This window comes from Drosophila albomicans, chromosome 3 (genome assembly GCF_009650485.2).
Source record: "Drosophila albomicans strain 15112-1751.03 chromosome 3, ASM965048v2, whole genome shotgun sequence".
Classification (NCBI taxonomy): domain Eukaryota; kingdom Metazoa; phylum Arthropoda; class Insecta; order Diptera; family Drosophilidae; genus Drosophila; species Drosophila albomicans.
The window spans coordinates 41,677,606-41,705,183 of NC_047629.2; the positions used below are offsets into that span (position 1 = coordinate 41,677,606).

General features: G+C 40.5%; 5 protein-coding genes across 9 annotated transcripts in view; 4 read left to right on the forward strand and 1 right to left on the reverse strand.

Moving 5' to 3' along the window:
- The window catches only part of LOC117569522 (tyrosine-protein kinase Abl), a 32,494-nt gene extending 12,274 nt beyond the window's left edge, over positions 1 to 20,220 (forward strand). Inside the window, exons 2-10 of one of the 5 annotated variants that reach the window (XM_034250721.2) lie at positions 9,795 to 9,848; positions 12,541 to 13,075; positions 13,136 to 13,551; positions 13,663 to 14,249; positions 14,574 to 14,814; positions 14,887 to 15,007; positions 15,070 to 15,383; positions 16,464 to 18,131; positions 18,510 to 20,220. In XM_034250721.2, coding sequence (XP_034106612.1) covers positions 9,795 to 9,848; positions 12,541 to 13,075; positions 13,136 to 13,551; positions 13,663 to 14,249; positions 14,574 to 14,814; positions 14,887 to 15,007; positions 15,070 to 15,383; positions 16,464 to 18,131; positions 18,510 to 19,132 — 4,559 coding nt within the window. In that variant the 3' untranslated portion in view covers positions 19,133 to 20,220. Of the gene's footprint in view, positions 1 to 9,794; positions 9,849 to 12,540; positions 13,076 to 13,135; positions 13,552 to 13,662; positions 14,250 to 14,573; positions 14,815 to 14,886; positions 15,008 to 15,069; positions 15,384 to 16,463 lie in introns of all 5 variants that reach the window. The other 4 variants (XM_034250717.2, XM_034250719.2, XM_034250718.2 and 1 more) reach the window with 4 other exon arrangements.
- A 1,014-nt stretch (positions 20,221 to 21,234) lies between these two features.
- Positions 21,235 to 23,560, forward strand: LOC117567686 (protein Mo25). Its single transcript, XM_034247810.2, has one exon. It carries the CDS (start codon positions 21,502 to 21,504, stop codon positions 22,519 to 22,521), a length of 1,020 nt encoding a protein of 339 aa, XP_034103701.1. The 5' UTR covers positions 21,235 to 21,501; the 3' UTR covers positions 22,522 to 23,560.
- Positions 23,561 to 23,673: 113 nt separating this feature from the next.
- LOC117567685 (uncharacterized) lies at positions 23,674 to 25,251 on the forward strand. The gene has a single exon (XM_034247809.2). It carries the CDS (start codon positions 24,223 to 24,225, stop codon positions 25,249 to 25,251), a length of 1,029 nt encoding a protein of 342 aa, XP_034103700.1. The 5' UTR covers positions 23,674 to 24,222.
- Positions 25,219 to 25,698, reverse strand: LOC117567687 (protein anon-73B1). The gene has a single exon (XM_034247811.2). The coding sequence runs from the start codon at positions 25,587 to 25,589 to the stop codon at positions 25,323 to 25,325; it is 267 nt and encodes an 88-aa protein (XP_034103702.1). The 5' UTR covers positions 25,590 to 25,698; the 3' UTR covers positions 25,219 to 25,322.
- A 206-nt stretch (positions 25,699 to 25,904) lies between these two features.
- LOC117567684 (prostaglandin E synthase 2) lies at positions 25,905 to 27,455 on the forward strand. Its single transcript, XM_034247808.2, has 3 exons — positions 25,905 to 26,760; positions 26,820 to 27,226; positions 27,284 to 27,455. The coding sequence occupies exons 1-3, from the start codon at positions 26,015 to 26,017 to the stop codon at positions 27,373 to 27,375; spliced, it is 1,245 nt and encodes a 414-aa protein (XP_034103699.1). The 5' UTR covers positions 25,905 to 26,014; the 3' UTR covers positions 27,376 to 27,455.
- The last annotated feature ends 123 nt before the right edge of the window (positions 27,456 to 27,578 follow it).

Sequence of the window (27,578 nt, forward strand, 5' to 3'; positions counted from 1 at the left end):
AAGCAAACTTTCAGTAATATGAAATATTTCAGACACATTTAAGTTGGTTTAATTTAATCCCAACCTTATCCAATTTTGAGTAAAGTTTGACGTTGCATCATCAGTAACAAATTAATTTTCCCAAACTTCGAACGTATTTTCCAGTCTTCCCCAAAATATAACTCAATAAGCATCCATTTAACCAGCTTCCATCGTTAAATTGGGGGAGGGGAGAAGGCCTGTCAAACCATTTTTCGAAATATTAATAAATGAAATTGCCGCTACCGAAGTTGAGTTGTCGAGTTTAGAGATCAAAGTTTCACTTTGCGTGCGCTGTGAACATCGAGTGTATGAGTGTATTCACTTTACTCGAGCATGTAATTACAGATTGTCATAAAGTGCCGCAATAAGATACGCACACACATACATACATTCAAGCAAGCACTCACACTGGCACTCAACTAGCAATCAATTTAATCTATGCACTCGCATCGAATTTGGAAATTTTTGAACCCGTATTCATTTGTAACATTATTGCAAAGTGTAAAATACAATTTGATTATCTCTTTTGGGGATTGTGTCAAGCAAAAAGCTTTTTTATTCATCACTCTTAGCAGCCCCGCCCACTTCATGCATTACCTGCCCACTTGCCGCAATTATATTTTCAGCTTTTCCCCGAATTTTATTGTCCGTCATTGTCAATGGCGACGACGACGGCGCCATCGCCATCGCTAGAGTATTTTTCATTTTTCCAGTCGCTTTTCGGTTTTTATATAATCGCCAAAGTGGAAACCAGCTTTCGCAATGCCTGTAAAAATGTCGAAACAAACAAATTGAAAGCAGAGCCAAAACAATAACAATAACTTAAAACCGGAACCAGCCAAGTTCCAGTCTGTCGCATCTAACGTCCATTTATCTGGCTAATTGCCCCCAAATGACAAACACCTCAGCAATGTGGAAAAATAAATGTAAACTGTGATAGAACATCGTAATTTGGTGGCCGCTTTCCCAACGGTGTTTATTACTCACCTGTGGTAATTTAATTATACCCAGAACGCCAAAACAAAAGTGTAAATTGGGAATAAGAAAGATAATTATAGAAATATGTAGTTTGAGGTGTGTAAATCCGAAGATGTGAAAAACTATCGATAGTATGTGCAATCGTACACCACCAACTATCGATGAAAGTATTTTTTATATATAAAAAGAATTGCTCATGAGTTTTGTACAAAAGGAAAACAACATTCAAGTTAGAACATAATTCATACATTTAAAACTATATAGATAGAATCGATATTACTATCGATAGTTCTTTACAGTTCAAGATTTTCTCATTAAACAAGTGTTTAAGCTACAAACACTCATTACAAATACTTTTAGGGTATCTTCTAGGTACTTCGTTAGCTACAAATAGAGAATTTGCATGATTCCCGGCTTACAGAATTCAGCTGATAACTGCAATTCAACTTAAAACATAATTTACACATTTAAAAACAATCGATAGTACCGAGAATACTATCGATAGTTCTTTACTGTTGAAGATTTGCGAATGTTGAAGCTACAAACATTCATTACAACAGCTTCTAGGGTATCTTCTAGTCTGCCATCTTTCTTCTAGAGCTACCAACAGAATATTTGCATAATTCCCGGCTTACATAATTCAGCGGATAACTGCAATTTAATAATAATTTTCTACAATTACGCACTCTCGTTCTCTCGTGTTTATATTCTCAATTATTATTCATTTTCGCTGCAAATTGATTTTCTGGCTATTCACTTTTCGTTATTGTTATTGTTGTTTTTTGCAGTTTTCAATTTCGTTTTCTGCTTTTGGGCTTTCAGCTTCAGTCGAGCGTGGCGAAAAGAAAAGCTTTTTCGAAATTCCAACTCTGCGCTTCTTTCACCAAACAAAAAAGGCAACTTTTGATTTCTATTTATTGTATGCGAATCGACTAAGTGACTGAATGACTGACTGATTGATTGAATGTACATAATTCATTCATTCGTTTCGGCATTGTACAAAATTGTTGAAATTGTGAAAAACGAAATCAGCTCAAGGAGAAAGTTTAGCACATTTTTCTCTCTCCCCCCTTGCATATCACATTTTTGTTTAACAGTTTTGCACCTGTTCATAAAATGTTTGAACAAAATGTGGAATAATAAGTTGAATGAACTGCATTTATATACAGGTGTCTATGGGAAAAGTGAGTGTTATTTATAGACTGTGCAACGCTTTGAGTGAGTGTGTTGCGAACGTGAAGGTTAATAAGATGATTTGCTTAATGGATAATGGCGAATGTGGAATGGGGATTTATGCGATCAACTTAAATGATGCGTGTAGATGACTTGATGATAAGAGGCTTGAAATATCTTTGCAAGATCATTTAACATTCACAACAAAAGACCCACAAATTGTCATTATCTTGGCCACATAATCGCAGCCTCGTAAATTACGTTGGAGATGTGCATAAAATTATTAAAAAGCGACCTCAAAAACATGACCATAACCATTCCAAACACAATTCACAATTCACAATAGCAAGCAACAAGCAGTCACAGTTTGAGAACCCACGGATTTGTTTTGTTATCTTTTCCCATGCTTTGAATAGGGAAGAACAAAACAACAAAATGAAGAAGAAGATGGAAAAAGAAACCTCCCATTGTATTGCATCGGATTTGATTCCTCTCCCATCTGTTTTTTTGTGTGTTGTGTGTTTGAGCTTTTCATTTCATATTTGCTTATCTAAAAAATTTTATGGTCAAATGCTTTTTATCGCATCTTAAATTTATTATCTGTAAAATACACCCACGCGATTTGCCTGAGAATGTGAATGTAAATGTGTGACGAGTATATTCATTCACTCATTCAGCAGACAGTCACGAAATGTCTGACAGCTCCAAATGCCAGACAGGCCGAACAAAAACAAATGCAAATGAATAAGCAATAACAGAAACAGCAATAGCAACAAAAACAAAGGCAAAAGCAAAAACACAAAAATGTTGTGAATACTGAAAAATACTTGACAAATGCCACGCACTCGTTGCCTGCATAAACAATAAGTCATAAAAAAGCATAAACAAAACATAGCAAGGCGAGAAAAATGCCCACAGATACATGCGACAAACATAGCGCATAGAATAAATGTACAGTGGTTAGAGATCTATGGAAATGGGGAGGAAATCCTTATCAGTTTGTCGTGCAAATTTAACTACGTTCTTAACGATTTCAAATGACTCCGTAAACACGTTATAGAGCAATAAAAATAAGTTGTTAATAGCGTGGCTTGCATTCCAAATTGAATGGTCAGGAGAATACTTAAAAATAGGTAAAAAAAAAAAAATAAATAGTTATTAAAGTTAACAATATAGTTTTAGCGACCCTTTTGTAGAATACTTCAAATATATTTTCCATCTTGAGAATTTTTCAATAAAGATTTTAGCTGTTCTATTTCATTCATTCATTTTTTAAATAAACATTACTATAAGAATTTAATCACGGTTAAAAAGTAAATTTTTCAGCTTGAGAAATGTTTATTTAATTTACTTACAGCTGAATTAAATGTTTTAACTTTATATTTAGATTTCCTAAACAATTCAATTCCCTCACTCTTCTCCCACTGTGCGAACATGCCAACTGATTCATTTATTTGAAAGTGTTGCCAGAACCTTATACGTTTGACCAACGCGGCGTATGCTTGTTCAATTTCTCTCTCTTTGTTGCCTCTCTCTCTCTCTTTTTATATGCAAATTCTGATTCATATTTGCATGGCCAAACAAAAATAATATAAAAAGCCAAAGCGAAATAACAAATGTGCATGCGAATGCTTTTCGTTTTTGCGTTTTGGCCGTCGACGCCGTCTGCAAAGTCAACAATTAAAAGCCATTTTCATTCACAAATAAATGAGGACTCTGAACAATGGGGATTGACCATCAGGCACGTGAATATCGCCATGAAAATTGGCATTGAAAGTGCAGCAAAACAGGCAGCAGACAGCCAGCCAGCAGCCACTTGAGAGCACTTGGCTAGCCTTGACCGCACACCTGGACCGACGCCAAAATAATTGATAATGGGCTGAGTCAGACAGGTTGCGGAATGCGAAAATATTTTGGTGAAGAGTATTCAACAAAACGGGGAACTCCTTAAGTGGGAGGAAAGAATGATTTAATGAGGCATAAGAAGAAGAATATGAGCTGTGATTATAGGGAAAATTGTCTTAACAGTGAATAATATTTTGGTCTTTGTTGTGAATTTTTCGGATTAATCTTTTATTGTTAAACAAATTTCTTGAGAAGGTAACACACCATAAAACAAATGGTGAACTTCTCTTTGAGTGAAATGAAAACTTAATTCAAGTGATGCATAAGGCAAATAAAATATATTGGGACCTAAAAGAAAATGATCTTCATAGTGAATAATTTTTGAATATTTCTTGTTATATTCATCTTCTTCATATATACAAGGAAATGTATTTAATATATTCCATTAAATTGACATTTTAAATTAGCATTGAAAAAATAATTATTTCTTAAAAGCATTTGAGTGAGTTATCATTTTCTTTAAAAAGGGAAGCAACCTATCAATATCATGAACATTTACTATTCTTCAGCATCTCCCTATTTAAATTTCTTCACTCTGATCACTTTTCCCATAAAAGAGACTCATTAAAAGGGACTTTTATGTAAAAGTATTGAATTGCTAGCTCCATCTTCACTTTAAAGTACAACTCTCACGAAGCTTATTATCAAGTATTCTACTTCTATTCCACTTTCTTAAGAAAACCCACACATCACACACAATATCAAATATTTATTACAGCTTTATAAAACCCGATCAAGAGTGACATTTTGTTCATATCGATCCGATTTCTTTTGGGTCACAGCTCTGACATGGGCTCAACGAGTTGACCTTTAAAGTATTCATACTCCTCGAGTGTGAATATGATATGAATAGGTAATGCAGCATGTGCCGAGCAAGCCAACAATGTGTTTGCAACAGTGACGATGCCAAGGTCCCTTTTGATGTGCATTCAATGGGCTGGGTCTGCTGTTGGGCGTTAGAAAGCTGCTGTGTGTGTGTGTGCATGAAAGTGTAATTAGGATCGTTGTGGCATCTATTCAGATGGCATTTCAATGCCACACACAATGCTGCAGGGACACGCTGGCAAGGACACAGTTGCCACATTTGCCACATTCATAAGTGGCAGTCACAAAAAGCAACAGACTCGAACGTCGAACCAACGGCTGAATGCCAAATGCTAAATCGATAAAAAGAAAAACCAAACAGACACTCACACAAAAATCTCTTGCTCAAACATTTTTCTATGTAGCATCCATTTGTCAGTCTCCCAATCTCTCTCTTTCTTTCTCGTTTTGTGTGCAGCATTCAATTAATTTGCTGGATGGGTTTTAATGATGGCTTTGTCAACGATAAAGTGCTTGCTGTCTCCCAAAGTATTTCCATTATTGATTTTATTTTCTCTATACTCTCGACTTTTTAATATGTATTTATTGCACTCACTTGATTTTCATCTTCTTGCTGTACAACAACATATGGCAGGGCAGTCTGCATCTGTGTGTGTGTGTGTGTACGTGGGGGGCGTGGCAGCGCGCTTGACACACGCCTGCAGCGCTGCGTCAGAGAAAACGTCAAGCGAACTGTTTTTCCCATGCCCTCTTCTATGATATGCGTACTTTACAACAGGGACACGAACCATGGACTCTGTCGACTTTGGACACTAGGCGCCGAGGGGGGGAGCTGAGGACTAGCCTTGAGTGGAATCCTTACAAAAGTGGTAAAAATTGCCAGCGGCACACAGCACACGAAGTTGCCAAGTCACAGAGTTTGCCAAGGGTGGATTTGCCAAGTGCAGGGACAGACGACTTTGCCTCACCTCACCTCTCTCTCACACTCTCTCCATTCTCCAACTCTCCAACCCAACCCATTTCTAGCAAACAGCGTCGCGCCTTCTCCGCTTGCCCATAGAATTATGTTCTTTTGTTTCTGGCATCTTCTCTCATTTTTTTTTTCTTTCATTTCGCATTTCTCGTTCTCTGTAGTTTTTCTTCGCATATTTTTCGCACTTTGTTGGGTTTGTTTTTGTTATTGCGGAGTAACTGGAACTGAAACTGAAACACAAACTCAGAGGGTCCTCCAGAGGAGGTTCGCCGTCTTCTCACCTTTATTTATATGTACATAAGTACCACAATTCATACATACGTATGTATGTAAATTTTTTGCCGGCTATATTAAATTCTTTTACATTCGCAACATTATGTCCAAGTGTCAGTTACTTAACATGCGATGTCAAATTGAAAAATGAACAAGGGGTGCGCACTCCAAGCCAAAGTACATAATATAAAATATGTGCAGCTTTCAAGATTTGTTGCCTAAGATAGGCCATATGGTTTGTACCTGCAAATTACGCAGTGGGGAAAACTATAAAAGTTTTGCGTGTTAGGATATGTAGTATATTATTTCGTGGCAGGATATACAACTTTTTATTTTGTCAATGTTTTTTGTGAAGAATTCATGTGATTGTTAATTTAATAAAAAGTAACAAATGTCATACAAGCTATCTAACTGCATTACTTAAACGTTTTATTCATTAAAAGTCAAAATTTTCATTCCTTTTTACTGTGATAAATTTTGAAGTCCCAAGAAACTTCATGACATGTTTCGGAAAATATTTTAAATATTGCATTTTAATATCAACATATATTTCTGCGAATTTTTGCATTTTCGAAATCCACATAATTTACTAAAGGTATTAAATTTTGGAAAATATTTTAAATAATAAAATTTAATAGCAACATAAATTCATAAATCTGTTGAGGAAAATATTTTAAATAATATATTTTAAAAGCAACATGAATTTCTCCTAATTGTGAAATCCTCATAAATTACTGAAGTTGGTATATTTCGAAAAATATATTAAATATAAAAAAGTAATGGATATATATGTTCTCTCGTAAATTTTGTTAATGAGTAAACTCTTGCTGAAGTTATCCTGAAAAACATTAAATTCCAAAAGCCAACGTATATTTCTTTAAATATTTAAAATTTCGATATCCGCATAAAGCTGTCATATTTTTTAAAATATTAAATTTGAATAGCAACATTTATTTATCGTCAAATGAGCAAACTCCACATTAATAAATAAAGCAGAAATATTTAAAATGTTAAATTTTAATAGCCACAAATAATTCTCGTTAAATTTTAATTTGCCAAACTTCAGCAGCTGGCAATGCAAAAGAGTCGTGACTAAGTTTAAATAAGGAAATGATTTTGCGGGCAACTTGTAATTAAAGGTGTTGCTAATTTGGCTATAATTGAGTTTATTACTTGGTCGTAGTACTTGGCTTAAGCAACTACAGAAATCAAATCCAAGCGATTCTTGCAAACGAACTCAGTTTGTGTTTCCATATTCGCAAACGGAAGCCAGAGAAATGTCTAATTAAATTTAACCCGTAAAAGTTTATTACCATTGACTGTTGACGGGGCCAACAGGCCAGACGACTAACCGGTGGACAGACAGACAGCCGGACGGACAGACTGGCTACCTGATTGCTGACTGGACATGAACTGCGGCCAAAAGGCGGCAATGTGAATGAAATCCGACAAGCGACAAGGCGAAGCCAGGCAAAATGGCTTAGAGAGTGCCTAGAAGACTCGAACTCGAACCCAAATCCAATGCAGGGCATGACACAAAAGCCCTTAAGGGAAGGGAAAAGCTGCAAAAAAACAAAGAAAAACAAAAAAGGAAAGAAGAGCGAAAGCCAGAGAAATGAAGCAACTAAAACGAGACGTGCTCAAATGCAAAAGATACAAAATACAAAATACAGAAAATACAAACAAGCGAAGGGCCCAGAGAGAGAGAGAAGACAAACCAAATGAAATGAAATGAATGAATGAACTGTGAAGCGGCTAATGAATGAATGACAAAGCGACTAACTGACAGACACGAGCAGACAGACTGTGAGGCGCTGAGTGAATTATTGAATAAAACGCCAATGCAATGAATGAAGTTTTGTGGTGCTTAAAGACTTTTCTCGACTCGCTTGCATTACAATAAATCACACATCACAGCGCATTTAGTTGACAGCACAGCAAATGGAGGGGGGGATAGGGGGGAAAGAGGTGAGGTTAGCTATAATAAATAGCAGACACATCAAGTTTAATGTGCGAGCCATAAAACTGGACAAGGACAGGCCCAAAGACAAAGCCACTGCTGAAGTGCCATCGAGTGTTTTGGCCAAGTATTAGGTCCTCCACTGGAGGTCGATTGGCCTGGCTAACATATCTATAGTATGCAGCTTGTATTATTAATGTAGATGCATCTGGGTTTTCCCCCCGGGGCTATCTTTAGACTTGCATCATTTTCCTGCTGCTGTTTGCATATTTACGCGCTAAGCTGCCAGAGATGCCAGATAAGCTACTATTCCGGGACTCGAAGAGCATCATCAGCAGCATCATCGTCAGCCCTCACCCCAATTCTCGTAGCTATGATTAGCTGTGCGTCACACACACACATATAAATCTCAGCATTGCTTGCTCCAATTCCCCGTTAATAACGCCAGTAGCTGACGCATCCAAGAGACTCTCCGAGAGAGCGACTTGAAAGTTCGTTGTCCCCAATTTGGAGACTACTAAATCGCAATTTGATGAGGGCAACAATTTTTGTCAAATGTCTAAAGGAGGCGTGGTCTTTTTGTTGTTAACGGTTGCGATGTAAAAAATAAGTAAGAAAGCTACACTCGAATGTGATTGACTTTAAGATACCCGTTAACCATTTTTAATAAATGCAAGTAGTGTTAAACTATAAAAAATTAATATAATAACAAAATACCAAATTATACTGAAGTCTGTATTTGGTATATTTATATACTATTGCTTTGAAAATATACCATAGTATATGGAATCAATACAATATAAATAATTGTAAAAAATACTGAAATATGCCGAGGTTTATATTTGGTATGCCAATATAATTACATTTCAAATATACCATAGAGTATGGAATATACCAATACAATATATATAATTCATATACTGGAAAACATACTTAAATATAGCAAAGGCTATATCGATTCCATATCAAATATAGAATTTGCCAGATTGTCAACCAAAGCAGCTAATGCTGATTAAGAATATACTTTATGGGCACGTAAAACACTCCTTCTGCCTGTTACATACAGTTGATAGAGCCACTAACTTATGATACCCTCCTACCCTATTGGTAGCGGGTATACAAAAAAATTGCTTGGCATCCGTCAGAGATAGTTTTCTTATTTTTCTAACCCCGCTCAAGATTACAGCATTTAACATGACTTTGTTGTCAGACTTGTTGTTCTGCCTTCGCTCCGCCGCTGTCGAGAGGCTCTAATTGGCCTACGGCTGTGGTTTGTTCTCTTCGGATTCTTTTAGAGCGTATAACTAAGTATTTTGTTTTGTTGATGTTGCTGTTGTTGTTGTGCGAAGCCGCTTTGATGTCATTCAACTAACTGTAAATAGATTTCTGTATATACAAATTCATATCTATATATATAAAGCGTAGTTTGTAGTTTCATCTGCTACTTTTTTTATTTATTTAATTTCTTTGGTGCGCCCCTCTATCATTATCATCCACAAAGTCATTGTACAAAGCAAAAAAAAAAAAAGCCATTGCATCTTCAATATTATAGAAATAGAAAAATAGTCGTAAGGAATGAAGCAATGATGATATTTTGTTTCTCTTCATTTCTCCATGTTTGATCTCAACGTTGAACATGATGTATTGCTCTTTCTCTCTTTTTTCTCACTCTCTCTCTTTCTACAGGTACCAAGCACAGCTCTTTTCGCGGCCATCCCGGCAAATATCACATGAATTTAGGTAACAACAAATTTAAACGTAGTGTCATTCATAATAATTGTAGAACGAAATGTATTTGATATAAAAAAAAAAAACAAACAAAATAATGCATGATAATCAAGCGTAATCAAGCAATGGGTTAATTACGCCAATTTAATGAGTATGCTAGACGGATGTGTACCCTGTAAATGTGAAGTGTTCATCTTTTGAGATTGTCTATAGAGTTTTTAAAAAGTTACGTAAAGTTTAAATAGAAATGTGTTAGAAAGAGATTTTATATTAAACTTGTTAAACAAATATTAAAGTTGACTATCATATTTAGATATTTATCAATGATCTTTCTTTTATAATGATCTTTCTGATCATAGTCTGACCTCTGTTAATAATTTAAAGTAAATATCTGCGAGTGCTCTAAGTTTCTTATAGAAATTCTTAGGAATTTTCCCTTAGGTCATATACAATGTGTGTATCTGAATAATAATCCATGTAGACGCAATATTTTCTATTAAAATATTAAGGGCTGTATTGAACGGCAGACAAATGAAATTAATCATTGAATACTCAATGTGAATGATCATAAATATTTTGATTGATTTGCAGTAAAACGTAACAGAATTATTCTGAAAATTTGTTTATCATCTAATCCATTTGAGAAATCCTTCTACGAATCATTGTTCTTACTCATTGTTATTCATAAAACTGAACTCTTCACTGTAAGATTACTGAGTCAACAAAACACGCTAGAGAGAGAGAGCAATCCCAGATATGTGTTATGTTTATGCACATAAATAAAAGCGACCCCGTTTTCATTATAGTACCGCGCCACAACAACTAACAGTGAGTCATCATCAGCAGTCGGTTGGCGGATGCTTACCGAGAGTTATAATTGACCATATGGTCTGAGAGTCGTCACAGGTTAATCTCAAATGCATTTGAACAAACATCGCAGTGATTTGCATTGCCAGTGGACCACCATGATAAACCAGAGGGACGGGGAGAGGAAGAAGAGAAAGAGAGCTGAGCTCTAAGCTTCCGTCCCCTAGAATCTATGGCTATTAATATTTCCTGTCTCGCGCGCATAAATTAACAGCGTAGCGTTGGGCCAATTGAAATGCTCCAATGGGAACCCTTCTCAAAATATATCATTATATTTTATTATTTGGGTTTTATGACTTTCGGAATCGTAGCGCACCCACATTGAAGACTAATTTGAGGCCGGCTTCAAGTGTCAAGTGAGGGAGACAGCGGCGGCACTCATGAAAATGGGAAAACCCATCGGCATGTCAGTGTAGATGATGAGGATAAGGGGAAGGAGGAGTAGGAGGAGGCGGGTTGGTGTCCGGTGTGAGCTTACCCAGAATCTGGGTGCCAAAACGGAAGTGGCTGCTTAATGTACAAAATACAAAAAAAAAAGAAAAACAACCGTTGCACACACAAATGCAAACGTAAATTCTTCTCAATTATTTGTGATGCGACATGCAAAGTTGCCACAAGTTGCCAGTAGCTGAAGTTGAAATACACTAGACACTCTGAAACTAGATAGTTTATTATTGAGATCTCAATTAAAAGATTGAGATTGCCTTGAAATTAGAGAACTGTTAAGTGGTTAAGCAAATAGAATCAGAGCTACCAGTTTTACAGGCAAAACACGCTACGAAGAACGGTGTGATAAAGACGTGAATTGAAAACAAGATTGAAGTATTCAATAGTGAGATATTTCTTTCTTCTCTTAACTCAAAATATAGTTGGAAAGTAAAGTAAGAAAAGTGTATTTTTAGAAAGCCCAATTTATAGCTCAATACACATATATTTTTTATCATATTTGACATTATTTTTGTCGCAGAATAATAAAAACGTGCATTTCCCCTAAACGTAGCTTAAAGATATAGTATAGCTCTAAGATATTTTTTATTGCAATTTATCAATTTATGGCGAAATAAAAACAGTCTCAAAGCTGCATTTTTTGAACACACTCAAAGCGAGACCTCCAAGGCATATTTATTTTTATTAAAGTACATTAAAAGAGTGTTCGTTATATTGCACCCAAAAAAGTATCTGAAAGATACATTTGATACAGCCTCACATTTTCGCCTACAGTCGGCTCAGTTGTCAAGCGTTTGATAGAGTTGAAATGCCTTTCACAAGGGTAAATAAAATGCCGCAAACCGCTTTTGCTGCTGCTTCTGGTGTCGTGCATCCGACAGATACAAATACAACGACAGACAGAGATACATGACTCCAGATACATTGCGATACCCGGTTTACTGCAAAATCTCTGTTAGAACTTCCCACAATAAATGCGAATGCGACTCGTTGTCGTTGTCGCTGTTTGTTCCTGGGCAACGTTTGGTGTAATTTTATGCCGTTTTATGCATAATTTATTTTTTCTATCTTTTTTTTTTCAATGAAAGAGAGTTGTGTGGAGCTGCGTTTGTTGTTGTTGTTGTTGTTGCCCCCTGCCAGCTGTCCCGACTCCAGTTGGCTCCCGGCTCACAACAAATTGCCCGCATTCCTGTGTGAGAGAAACGGGTTTACCTTGAGAGCAGCGCTCTGCGTTCATTGTGTCGTGACCAAAGCAGCAGAGTCAAAGCCAAAGCAGTCAGCAGCAGTCAGTCACACTTGAGATTTGTTAGAGCAGTTAACGTTCACTCACCTTGCTCTCCCTCTCTCTCTCTACTTCCATCTCTCATTTGGTTTTGTTTGCATTTTACAGAAGCACTGCTGCAGTCACGTCCATTGCCACACATTCCGGCCGGCAGCACGGCGGCCACGCTGCTCGCCGATGCCGCCGAGCTGCAGAGCCAAGAGTCCAGCGTGGGCAACGTGCTCGCCTCCCTTGGCGGCGGTCACAGCTCAGCGACATCGGTGTTCGAGTCGGCGCATCGTTGGACCTCCAAGGAGAATCTATTGGCGCCCGGTCCCGAGGAGGATGATCCCCAGTTGTTTGTGGCGCTCTACGACTTTCAGGCAGGTGGCGAGAATCAGTTGAGCCTGAAGAAGGGCGAACAGGTGCGCATTTTGAGCTACAACAAGTCGGGTGAATGGTGCGAGGCGCATTCGGATTCGGGCAATGTGGGTTGGGTGCCCTCCAACTATGTGACGCCGCTCAATTCGCTGGAGAAGCATTCGTGGTACCACGGACCCATCTCACGCAATGCCGCCGAGTATTTGCTCAGCTCGGGGATCAACGGCAGCTTTCTGGTGCGCGAGAGTGAAAGTTCGCCCGGACAGCGCAGCATTAGTCTGAGGTAAGTCGAAGACGATTTCAATAAATTCCTTATCACAGCTAAAATTCCTTTTACCTCTAGATACGAGGGACGCGTCTATCACTATCGCATATCGGAGGATCCGGATGGCAAAGTGTTTGTCACGCAGGAGGCCAAATTCAATACTCTAGCCGAGCTGGTGCATCATCACAGCGTGCCACACGAGGGACACGGTCTAATCACTCCTTTACTCTATCCGGCGCCCAAGCAAAACAAACCCACAGTCTTTCCATTGAGTCCCGAGCCAGATGAGTGGGAAATCTGTCGCACCGACATCATGATGAAGCACAAACTGGGCGGCGGGCAGTACGGTGAGGTGTACGAGGCGGTGTGGAAACGTTACGGCAACACGGTGGCCGTTAAGACGCTCAAGGAGGACACGATGGCGCTGAAAGATTTCCTCGAGGAGGCGGCCATCATGAAGGAGATGAAGCACCCGAATCTGGTGCAGCTAATCGGTGGGATCAGTCGACCTTGTGACTACAAATTATAGCTCAACTAAATCTCTTTACTCTCTCTCTCTTTCTGTTTCTTTTTCTGTGTCTCTCTCTCTCGCTCTCTTATTTTAGGTGTGTGCACTCGGGAGCCGCCCTTCTATATCATCACCGAGTTCATGTCGCACGGCAATCTGCTCGATTTCCTGCGCTCCGCTGGACGCGAAACATTGGATGCGGTGGCACTGCTTTATATGGCCACACAGATAGCGTCGGGCATGAGCTATCTGGAGTCACGCAACTATATCCATCGGGATCTGGCGGCACGCAATTGCCTGGTGGGTGACAATAAACTCGTGAAGGTGGCCGATTTTGGTTTGGCCCGTCTGATGCGCGATGACACGTATACGGCGCATGCGGGTGCCAAGTTTCCCATCAAATGGACCGCCCCCGAGGGATTGGCATACAATAAGTTTAGCACGAAATCGGATGTGTGGGCCTTTGGGGTGCTGCTCTGGGAGATTGCCACGTATGGGATGTCGCCGTATCCGGGCATTGATCTAACCGATGTGTATCACAAGCTCGAGAAGGGCTATCGGATGGAGAGGCCGCCCGGTTGTCCGCCGGAGGTCTATGATCTAATGCGGCAGTGCTGGCAATGGGATGCAGCGGATCGGCCCACATTCAAGAGCATACACCATGCGCTGGAGCACATGTTTCAGGTGGGTGACGGTGACATCGAATTCGAGGTCGAGGTGTGGGATGATGATGATGATGAAGATGAAGACATCGATGATGATGATGATGTTGATGATGATTACGATGGCGACAATGATGACGACGACAATGGCATTGAGCTTTGATTGATGCAATTGGCATGCCAGCGCACCAACTGTGATAGTCATCGCACAATCACAACAACAACACCAACAACCACAACTACTACTACTACTACTACTACTACTACTACTACAACAACAAGAACAATCCGTAGTGATAGCAATAATGATCCACGTGCTGCACGTCTCTCCTTCTTCGCTCCGCAGGAATCGTCCATCACCGAAGCGGTCGAGAAGCAACTGAATGCCACAGCGACAGCAGCGACCACAGCGACTGGAGCGACACAGCAAGCGGCGGCTGGCGGCGGCTTAAACACGGCCAGCGCCTCCTCATCGGCATCGGCATCGCTCAGTCTGACGCCGCAAATGGTGAAGAAGGGCATGCCCAACCTCGATCCACAGCAACAGCAGCAGCAGCAACAACAATTGGCCAGCACGCCCATGTCAGGTGAGTTGCAAACAACATCAACAATTGTATCTCAATTAACAAATTTAATATATATGCATTGTTTTGTGCCAGAAACCGGCTCCAGTTCCACCAAGCTGAGCACCTTCTCCAGCCAGGGCAAAGGCAATGTGCAGATGCGTCGCACCACCAACAAACAGGGCAAGCAGGCACCAGCTCCACCGAAGCGCACCAGGTGAATATCTCCGACTATCACATATTATTATTGTATTAACTATGCTTCCTTCTTGTTTGCAGCCTGCTCAGCAGCAGCCGGGATTCAACATATCGCGAGGAGGAGGCACGCAACTTTATCGATGAGCTCAACACGAATGGTAGTAGTAGCAACTTCCACTTCAACTCCAACTCCAACAACATTTTTAGCCAGACCCTATGTAGAAATTTTAAAACCCAAATTCCAACCCAGACACAACAAATACGTACACAACAACAACAACAACAACAACAGAAACAACAATTACTACAACAACAACAACAACAGAAACAACAAACGTATTCCATTAAGAAATCATCCTCCTGCAGTAGTTTCCTTTACGACATCCTATTTCGAGGTATTTGTCAATGGAGTAAGAATTTCTATTTACAATTTATGTTTCGTTTTGTTTATTATTGGTTTGTGATGCACACACACAGAAGAAAAGAAAGTCTACGCATTTTTCTTATTCTGTATTTTTTATGCTTTGCCCTAAGTTCATTAATTTTTTTTGGCATATTCCATATTTAAATGTGCCTTGGTAGTGTTTACTGTTTGAATACTTTTATTATCATTTAATCTTGATTTTGGTTTCTCTTCATACGTGGCTTACTCTAGTGGAATCTTAGAAAATGAATTGAATACATTTAAATTTAATTTAAAAATTGCTACTTTGAATTTAAAATAAACTGACAGCTTTTAGTTTAACCCTTTGTGATTTCAAAGGAATATTAAATTAATATTATTCTAATGATAAAACACACTCTGTTAATGGTAAAAGAACATTTAATTAAGGCCAATATATTTGCGATGAAATTAAATTGCAGTAATTTATACGTGATATTGTAATATTTTAATGCTCAAATTCAGAAAACTCGCAGTTAATATAATTGTTACTCGGTATATTTCTGTGTAAACAATATTTTTATTGTTGCCTCGCGGTAACTTTAGTTCCGAAAGAATTAAAAACTCAACTAACGTTCAAATGCCACAAAATATTAACGAATAGTTAATAAAATAGATAACATTAACAGCTAGATTACAATACTTTAAGCTAAAATAATTTTGACTATCAGCCAACATTTCTTTGATTCCACAACTAAGCCTCGAAAATATGTTTCTTTATTTGTGTTTCCCCCCTTTTTGGTGTTTGATTTAGTTTTAAATTGTTTTACTTAGTTTCTAATTTATTTTGTTTGCTTTATGTTTGATTGATTTTGGTTTACTTGTAGTGCTTCATTTGTTTGTTAACTATTTTGTTTGGTGTTGACAAATATTGAGCAAATTGGGTTTGTCGTCGCGACCACCACGACTATTCATATATACTCAGCACCCGCTAATCCAAAATCCATTGTCCCGAGCACGCGCATGCTAAAGCACTTCCACACGACACTTGAACACTCAATTGAATCCATTTCTCGTTCGGCACTTCTTGCAGGTCTCACACGGGACATTAACAATTTGACACAACGCTACGACTCGGAAACGGATCCGGCGGCTGATCCCGACACCGATGCCACCGGCGACAGCCTCGAGCAGAGTTTGACAGTGACGCCGCCCAACAAAATGCAACATTCGCTGCATGGCAGCGTGCCCGGCATCTCCGCGGGCATTGGACCGCGTTCCTCGCAGCAACACAGCTCATTCAAGCGTCCGGTGATGGGCAACCGTGGACTGGAGACGCGTCAGAGCAAGCGGTCGCAGCAGCATCCGGCACGCGAACAGCCGCCAGTGGTGGCCATCAATGGCAATGGAGTGGCTCCCGTGTTGCCAGCTCATCCCATCACGGTGGGCGCACTAGAGGTGATGAATGTGAAGCGTGTGGTGAATCGATATGGCACATTGCCGAAGGTGGCGCGCATTGGCGCCTTCCTCGACAGCCTGGAGGACAGCAGCAGCAGCAGTGGCGGCGGTGGCGATTCCTCCAACGGACATGCCACACCGCCAGCCCGAGCACCACCCGCGGTGCCTGCCTTGCCCACGGCAGCGAACAAGGTGCAGCAACCACAGCAGATGATACGCAGCAATTCGTCGGGTGGCGTGACCATGCAGAACAATGCAGCCGCCAGTCTGAATAAACTGCAGCGACATCGCACCACCACCGAGGGCACCATGATGACGTTCTCCTCGTTCCGTGCCGCCGGCAGCAGCAATTCCCCGAAACGCGGCGGCGTCGTCACCCAACCGGCGTTGGCTAATCTGGAGTTTCCACCGCCGCCGCTCGAAGAGTTTGAGGCGTTGCCGCCGCCACCACCGCCGCCAGCGCCCGAGAGTGCCGTCCAGGCCATACAACAGCATCTGCATGCGCAGCACAGCAGCAGCAACGATGTCAGCAACACGGCGCCCAGCGTCGAGGAGGCCAGCTCACGCTTTGGCGTCTCGCTGCGCAAACGTGAACCATCCACAGACTCGTGCAGTTCGCTGGGCACGCCACCCGATGCGGCACCAAGTGCTGTTGCTGCTGCTGCATCGACGTTGCCGCTGCCCGAGAAGTCGCTCAATTTGAAGGAGAAACTCATCACCGAAATCAAGGCGGCCAACAAGCCCGCCGAATTATCTTCATCCCTCGGCTATGCCAATGGCAGTGCTTCAACTGCAGCGCCGCTAGTTGTTGATCCCGTGTCGCAGCTGGTCACCGAGCTGGCCGAGAGCATGAATCTGCCCAAGCAGAATCTGCCAACAAAGCTGACAAATGGCAACAGTCAGAGCAGCAACATCAACACCAACAACACCAACAGCAACAACAACTTTAAGGCACAGCTCAAGAAAGTGGAGCCAAAGAAATTGAATGCGCCGCTGCCAAAGGCCGAGCAGCCCTCGAACATCATCGACTTTAAGGCACATCTGCGTAAAGTGGACAAGGAACAGCAGCCACAGCCAGCCCAGCAGCAGCAGCAACCAACACCTCCCAGCAATGCCAATGCGAATGCCAATTGCAACAACAAGTTTAGCAGCGCAACAGCAGCAGCAGCTGCAAATCAAAAGACTGAAATCAAAATCGATGTGAGCAACTCAAATGCCGAAACAACAGATGAAACAACTGCAACAGCAACCACAGCGGGAGATGCACAGCAGCAACAGCAGCAGGGCAAGCGACGTAGCACAGGTAGTATTAATAGCTTAAAGAAACTTTGGGAGCAGCCGCCGCCTGGCGGTGATTATGCCAGCACCACAATTCCATCACAACCAACGCAACAGTCCAACACGTCGACAACCATGGCCAGCAATGGCCATGGCCAATTGTCGCCCAAATATGGCCTGAAAGCTGTTAAGCAGCAATTTGGCAATAAACCGCCACCAGCGGCACCGCCACCACCGCCCCCCATTAGCACCACTCAGACCAGCACCACATGTCCTCCGTCAGCACAGCCCAACAAGCAAACTCCAGTTCCAGTTCCAGTTCCAGCTCATGCAGCAGTAGCAACCAAAATACCCACAACAACAACTGCAATAAAAACATCTCTTTCAACGCAACTCTTCACAGATGCCGAGGGCAGCAGCAGCAACAACAGCGACGAGCAGCAGCAACAGCAGCACACCAACGATGGAGCCGAGAACATGACGCAGTCGCTTTACACCAGCAACGATCAGCAGCAGCATCATCAATTCAACAACTCCAATTCGAACAGTCAGCCGGGCAAGTTGAGCAGCTCCAGCATTGTGACGAGCAACAGCCAGAGCAAACCTGCGGTGCCTCATAAGCCCACCAAACTCACCATCTATGCCACGCCCATTGCCAAAATAGCCGGTGTTGGTGTGGGCGGTGGGGATAACATAAACTCTACGCAAATCAGCAGGGAGAGCATTCTGGAGTTGGTGACACTGTTGGAAGGTTCGCTCAAGCATCCGGTGAACGCCATCTCGGCATCGCAGTGGCTGCAGCTTAGCGACAAGCTGAATATATTGCAGAATTCGTGTGTGGTGTTTGCGGAGAACGAATCGATGCCGCCGCATTCGAAATTCCATTTCCGTGAGCTGGTGACGCGTGTGGAGACGCAATCGCAGCATTTGCGCAGTGCGGGCAGCAAGAATGTGCAGGACAATGAGCGGCTGGTGGGCGAGGTCGGGCAGTCGCTGAAGCAGATCTCGAATGCGTTGCATAGGTAAATGATAAGAACGGGGATGGATATGCAGCGGAGCGATGCGAAGCAGGACAACAACGGCGCCGCCATTTGGCTGGACGCCGAGGGCAATTTTATCAAACGCAAGCAGCAGCAGCATCCACAGTGATAGATGTGTGTGTGTCTGTGTGTGTGACACCACATCGCTCCCATTCATCCCCCCTTTTAGGAGTAGTGCCCAACAAACAAGAAGAACAACAGCAACATCAACAACAACGAACGAACTGATGACAGAATTGAGGACGGAATAACACGTTAAGAACTTCAAGCCCAGCGAAGAAGCAATGAATGATGAGAGGAAGAAGAGCAACAACAGCAACAGCAACCTACAACTATAATTAATTATTAACTATATACATATGCATATATATAAATATCGTAGCAATATGTACGATCGATCATTGCGTAGTATCTATCTTAGTAACCGTAGCGATTATACATACACTATATACATACATCTAGTCATATATATCTGATGCATCCGCTTAAGTCGAAAGTCGAGGCGAGTCGAGATAATACTTCTTCTAACTGAGTTGCAAAGCAAAAGTTTTCTATATAGTAGGCATTTCTCGATCTTCATTTCTCCGCAATTGTATTTTTTGCACCTTAAGCTAGAGCTTCGTTTTATCTACACAGACACATTTATTGAAAGACATACATATAACAACAAACAAACAAATAACAAAACGAGGATCAATGAAAGAACGAGAATGTGCATGATGATTGATGAATGAAATATATATTCATAGAATATCTCAATAATTTAGTAATTATACATATATACATTGCACACACACACATGCAAATATACATACATATATACTAGTCGGTAAAAGTGTTTTTAGTATACCTACTTATACGCATATATATAGTATTATATATATATGATTTCAAACTCACTCTCTACAACGTTTAGACTTTTCTTCGTGTTTTAGTACTCGTAATACCTACAATTAAAATTACAAGCATATGATCTATGTGTACTACGCGGCATAAATTATAAATGAAAAAAACACAGAATCGTAGCAAAGCCCAAAGATATTATTATTAACGACTACTCGAAAAAAAACAAAACGAAAAAGAAAATTATATATTGTATGTATATGTTAGTTGCAAAAGACTAAATGGACTTATTTCTTAGTTTTATGTTGATAAATGCAAGAGAAACAAAAATATAAAATTGGTGGCAAACGCTTTTTAGACATATACATATTATACAACAAATTGTAATTATTATCTGATATTTTATGGATTTTAAAAACTACTTTTATACGTAAACAAAAAAACACATACACGAAAAACAAAAAAAAATACAACCAAAAACAAATAAATATTCATTTCATATAATATACGCAAAATGTGGAAAGCAACAACGGATCAACATTTTGGGGCGGGTTGACGACATACTTACATATAAATAAATGGATGTGCATTACATATAGAGTATCTACTTCACCTTTATCGAAAATTATCTACCCCGAAAATAAAGAAACAACAAAAAGATATATAAATACATATATATTTCTGTAACTTCTATAAAATATCTGTGCGTTTGAATGCGCTTAGAGCATATATTATTTAAAAGAAAAACGGATCAAAATACTTCAAGGAGAAATAAAATGATATTAAAAACAAAACTAGAATTGTGTCCCTAAATTTAAAACCGTTTACCACCAAGCATCAATTCAAGGCGCGTAGCATTTGAATTACGTCACAAAAATAAAAGAACCAAATTTACATCGGACATCGATAGGTTCACGTCAAGTGAGTCGATATACCGATTCATGTAACGGCGATGTTTATTTTGATTTCAAGCACGTGCGATAGTATTGCAGCCCTGTCGTTTCGAGTCTTGTGACTGCCATTTAATTCAAATTCCAAATTCATAAGATTACAATTGCCCAATTTTTATTAAATATTCTATACACGAATTTTACAATAATTTGTCGAAACTACAAACAATTTTACAAGCCGATTATGACAGTTGGTTACTTGTGGTGGGGCAACAATTAATCGCTGTAGATAACATTGAAGCAAATGGTAATGTTATGGTGCTGTTATGTTAAATAACATTTCTGTTTGGCATTCGTTCTTTTTTTTCATAAAGAAAAGAAGAAGAGAAAGAGGAAAAAAGACGAAATAATATATAATAATAGAATATTATTTATACTGTGATATATAGCCAAGCATTGTTTTGTGTGTCTGCAAATCAGTAATTGAGCAAAACGACGCAGCAGTGAACGAGACGACACAAGAACGACGAAACAAAGCCAATTGCAATAACAACAACAACACATCAGAGACAGCAGCAAAGTCAGCAGCCAAAAAGTAAAAGAAGAGCAGCATTCATTAACAATGCCACTGTTTGGTAAATCACAGAAGACGCCAGTTGAATTGGTAAAGTCGCTGAAGGAAGCAATTAATGCACTGGAGGCAGGCGATCGCAAGGTGGAGAAGGCGCAGGAGGATGTAAGCAAAAATCTGGTGTCCATCAAGAATATGCTGTACGGCAGCAGCGATGCGGAGCCACCAGCGGATTATGTTGTCGCTCAGCTGTCGCAGGAGCTGTATAACAGCAATCTGCTGCTGTTGCTCATACAGAATCTGCATCGCATCGATTTTGAGGGTAAAAAGCATGTGGCACTCATATTCAACAATGTGCTCCGTCGACAGATCGGCACCCGATCCCCCACAGTGGAATACATCTGCACGAAACCGGAGATACTCTTCACACTGATGGCCGGCTACGAGGATGCACATCCCGAGATTGCCCTCAACTCGGGTACGATGCTGCGCGAATGCGCCCGCTACGAAGCGCTGGCAAAGATCATGCTGCATTCGGATGAGTTCTTCAAGTTCTTCCGTTACGTGGAAGTGTCCACGTTCGACATTGCCTCGGATGCCTTCTCCACCTTCAAGGAGCTACTGACACGCCATAAGCTGTTGTGTGCCGAATTCCTCGACGCCAACTATGACAAGTTCTTTTCGCAGCATTATCAGCGTCTGTTGAACTCCGAGAACTATGTGACCCGACGTCAGAGTCTGAAATTATTGGGCGAACTGTTGCTGGACAGGCATAACTTTACCGTAATGACACGATATATATCAGAGCCGGAGAACCTGAAGCTAATGATGAACATGCTTAAGGAACGTTCACGTAACATTCAATTCGAGGCGTTTCATGTCTTCAAAGTGTTTGTGGCGAATCCAAATAAACCGAAACCCATTCTGGACATCCTGCTGCGCAATCAAACGAAACTGGTCGATTTCTTGACCAGCTTCCACACGGATCGATCCGAGGATGAGCAGTTCAACGATGAGAAGGCCTATCTGATTAAGCAGATAAGGGAGCTGAAACCGCTGCCCGAGGCTTAGTGGGCGGCGGCAGCAGAAACAGCAGCAGTAACAACAACAACAACGATGGCAACGACGACAGTGCTGGCAACGTCGAGGGCGAGAACAAGAACGAGAACGAAAGCAGAAACAGTAACAAAAACAAAAGCGAGAACAAGATCGTTGGCGAAAGCGGGAGCAAGAACGAGAAGAACACAAACACAAAGGCCTTGGCTGTATGGAGGATGGCTGCTGACGACGATGATAGTGATGACAGATGCAGGACGAAGACGACAACATAAGGACGGCTATACGCATGCAGTATGCGTGGGAGGAGCTGAGCAATACATTGACGAAAACAGACGCAAGACGAAGACAACGTGACCAGGGACGGGGACAGCGACGATGACGACAGCACTTGTGAGTAACTAAACAATAATTTAGACAAAGCAAACAGAATGATAACGATAACGATAAACGATAAACAAAAATATATAAGTAGCAACAACAAGAAGTACACACATATGTAACTGTATGTATGTAATAATAGCGTAAACGAGCCGCCGCATAATATTGCGAATTTAACTAAATAACAAACAACAACGGAAAAAATCACACACTCACACACTATTTACTTTACTTTACCCAAAACAATTAAATAGACATATTCAATGCAGCTTCGTCTAGTTCGCTTTTAAATTGTTCCAAGAGAGAATTCGTTCTTTTTCTTATTTGTGTTGTTGTTGTTGGTTGTTTGTTGTGGTTCTTCAGTCGAGAGAGATAGAGATCCTCGTAGACCCTTTTGTATGTATGTACACCTATGGTTTAATACTTTTTTCTTTTGCCTATTTACACATAAATAGTTGTTGTAATGAAATTTAGCGTTTTTGAAACGACAATGAGAAAAGGATAATATGAGTTTTGACTTAACAATTTAGACATTAAACATTTCAAATGTGCGCCGAAATTTACAATTATCGTAAATTATTATATATATATATTTAAATACATACATATGTAAAACGATTGTAATTTCACGCAAAACAAAAAAAAAAAGTTCATTCAAAGTACTGCATAATAATTCTAGTTAATAATTGAGAAGAGAAAGCATTCACACAGCAAACAAAACAAAAACAAACACACACACACCACACCCACAAAAAAACACACACTACACAACCACATGCAAACAAACATCCATACGTACATAGTGAAGAAAGGGAAGTGAAAACAACAACATTACGAGCAGCATAATAATAAATATATGATTATTATAATTTATATTATTCCCAAAATTAAAAATAACAGCCAAACAAAATTCCATTATGTGTCATTGTCATTGGAAAGCGGGGCAAAGATTGCGGTGTTGGCAAGGAGTGGGGGGCGTTGATCGATCCGATTGTTTAAGAATGCTTACACACTCGTTCATTGAGTCATGTGCAACTTTAAGGGCTGCACAAATACTTGGAAAAACTTTTCACACAAACTACATATGAACTATTATGATAATTAAAATAACATAAATATTTAGAATATAAACTAATACAAACTAGTGTTTATGCATTAAGTGTCTTTTATTTATCGAAATAAAATGCCCATTATTAACAGCAATACAGGGTATACAACAACAGAGTCAACTTCCACTTCAGCTGTTTGTGCAGCCCTGGCAGCGATCAGCTGTTATTAAATCTCGGCGCCAATCAAAAGGGAACGGAGCAATTTAGTTTATTACTTTTGTAAAATATGTATAAACGTTTTAGAAAATCAAAAGAGCAAATAATAATTGCCGAAAATAGCAGCAGTGATGAAGAAAAAAATGTCGATGAAGTGAGCCAAATTATTGTGCGAAGACGTCCTGCAAATAATCAAAAATATGTGCCAATCTGCCGCAGTAAAACTGAACGCCTCGATGATTCTCGTATTTCAGATGCGAGCACCGATAGCGAGCAAGAGCAAGAGAATAAACGCTGTTTATTAAACTCGAACAGATGTCGCGATAATTCCAAGGCGTTGCATTTAACGCCTATCAATAAATTCCAGCCACTATCAGTGGCTATTAGTGGCAAGAAGATGTCACCAGCTTCATTATCATCGTCGCCAACTCTAAGCAACCTGAAGAAGTGTTCGCCAAAAACGCCGCCCGCTGTGGTTATAAGTGTCAAAAATATGTCACCAACTTCATCATCATTATCGACAACTCTATGTAACTTTACGAAGTGTTCTCCGGCAACGCCTCCAACAGCTTGGCATAGTTTGAGGCGCACACTTGCCACCTTGAAGCGTGAGCGAAGTGTGTTGCAAACCTCCATTCTAGACGCTAGTTACGTTGACAGCACCCCGAGTCCTTCACTGGAGTCGAACCTATCCACATTAATTGCCAAGCAGCCCATGCTACACAATGCCAAAGTCTACTCAGCTCAGAAGAAACATCGCTGTGTTAAAGGTGGATATTTACAGGAATACAAGCGTCTTATTCAAAAACAGCGAATGGATCGTCGCAGTCTGCAGCACAATCAACGCCTGGGCATCAGTCCAGGACAACGAGTTCAAGTGGTGGGTATCAACGAATCCTTTGGCGTGCACATGGCGCGCGTTCAAGAGATAGAAGACGACTCAAACAACTTCAATGTGATTGTGGATCGCCAGATGGCAGCGAGAATCGTTGTGGGATCGAATTTGGAACTTTACTTCGACCCCAAGGCGGAGGCACCGTTGCAGATGTCGAATAAACAGCTCGTCTATATAGAACCGAATAAATTAGTTTTATTATAAGGAGACTTATGCTAAATACTTTGTAAATACAATTAAAAGTAGGAATAGTCGTTGATCTTAAATAAACATAGCTAGCGTCGCTTTTTCTTTTCCAATTTGCGTATTTTGTGCAGGCGTCGCGCATTTGCACTGTTTGGCGTAGGTTCATCAATGAGGCCCCGTCCTTCGTCCTCGTTAGCATCTAAGGATTCATTGCCGCTCATTAAAACTGCAGCCGAGATGCAGACAAACTGAAAGATTGCTCCGACGAAGAGACCATAACGCACTAGCATACTGAATAGGTCTTCCTCGCCATATTTGTCCAAAGAAGCCGCAACGCCCAAATTTTCAGTCGACATTTTAAAAACTGATTTGCAAAAATAGGTGGTTGACTCTTTTTTGTTTATATTTTTGTGTATGCGGCGTACACAGGGCGAGTTGAGTAAAGCTGACGAACAGCTGATTCGCAGTGATTGGCACCTATAAAAGAAGAAGAACCCAATAGCTGTTTTTAAATTTATAATTAAAACGCTATTGCGGCATTTAATTTTAAAGTCATGTTGTTAATGGTGAACCTATACATTTGTACTTTTATTGATAGTTTTTGAACCTATGTTAAAAATTTTTGTGTATGGATTCACAGGGTGCATCAAGCACAACCAGCTGATCAGCTGCCAGTAGCAAAAGAGGAAGCAGAAATTTTCATTGCACACTTTGATAACACTTGCAAATCGAATTTTGCATAATTAGTTTTTTAAGTATTTATTTAAGTGGCGCAATAAACATGTCGTGTCTACGCTTAGCAGTCGCGCTTAATACCGCACGTCCATTGCCATTAAGCAACCAAAGCCTACGCATATTATCCAAACGCAACCAGGAAATTATATTTGCACGCCGTCAATTCTCTAAAGCGGTTGAGGAAACCGCTCGAAAAGCAACGAAATCCAATGGCACATTTAAACTGGCTCTGCTGGGCGCAAGTATTGGAGCTGTGGCCGGATCAAGTTATACGTTTTACACAAATTTCACTGACAAGAACGCACACAAGGAGCACGAAAGAACGCCGCCCAAAGTGATTGAAGCTCTGCCGGCCGGCGTGCGCATCACAAAGCGTTTTATCAATCCGAAGGACACGTCCGGCCTGGACATCGTGCTCTTCCAGTTCCAGACATGCCCCTTCTGCTGCAAAGTGCGTGCTTATCTCGACTATATGGGCGTCTCTTACTCCGTAGTCGAAGTGGACGCAGTGCTGCGCCAGGACATCAGATGGTCGTCAGTGAAGAAGGTGCCCATGGTGCTGATACGTCAACGCAATGGACAATATGTGCAAATGACCGACTCTAGTGCCATAATTTCGCTGGTCGCCACAACATTGAATGATAAACGCGCGGATGTTGGTGAACTGGCGCAATTTTATCCACAAATCTCATTCTTTGACGATGACGGCAAGAAGAGACAGGACATTATGAACAAATACTTCATGATGTACCAGGATCACACGCCCAAAAATATGACCAAGGAGTTGGAAGAGTAAGTGTACAGTTAGTCAACTTAATTCGATGTATTTAATGTCATTACTTCTCGATTAGGAACGAACGCAAATGGCGAACATGGGCAGATAGTCATCTAGTGCATCTGATATCGCCCAACTGTTATCAGACTCTGAATGAGTCCTTCGAAACCTTTGAATGGTTTTCGAAGGCAGGCGAATGGGATGTTTACTTTCCCAAGTGGGAACGTGATTTGATGGTTTACTGTGGTGCCACCGCCATGTGGGCAATAGCGAAGATGCTGAAGCGAAGACACGATCTCAGCGATGATGTCAGATCCCACATTTATGATGCACTCGACAAATGGAGCGTGGAGCTTAAAAAGCGTAATACGAAGTTTATGGCTGGCAAACAGCCCGGATTGTCAGATCTCTCAGTGTTCGGCGTATTGAGCAGCATGGAAGGTTGTCAAACATTTAAGGACTGTCTGCAGAATACCAACATAGGTATAACATATTTATTTTAACAAATTGTAAACGCCATTGAACTTGGATTTATTTTAGGTAAATGGTTCTATGACGTCAAGGAGCTTGTGGAGCAAAACCGTGGTCAACTTCATAGAGAACGCATCGTAGGAGTGGCACCAACAGCTTAAATAAGAGTACCAGTTATTATTGAGTCATTTACGCCCAAAGATTGTTTAAAGTTCTTAATAAATGCCACTTCTTATTTTAACTGGGTTGATCGATTTTTTAATACAATTATCGATAAGCGATTGCATATATAGAGCTTAACCAAATCTAGTGTTAGTATTATTAGTATTTGGAGTTATTTAGTACATTTGGGCATATAACCTGC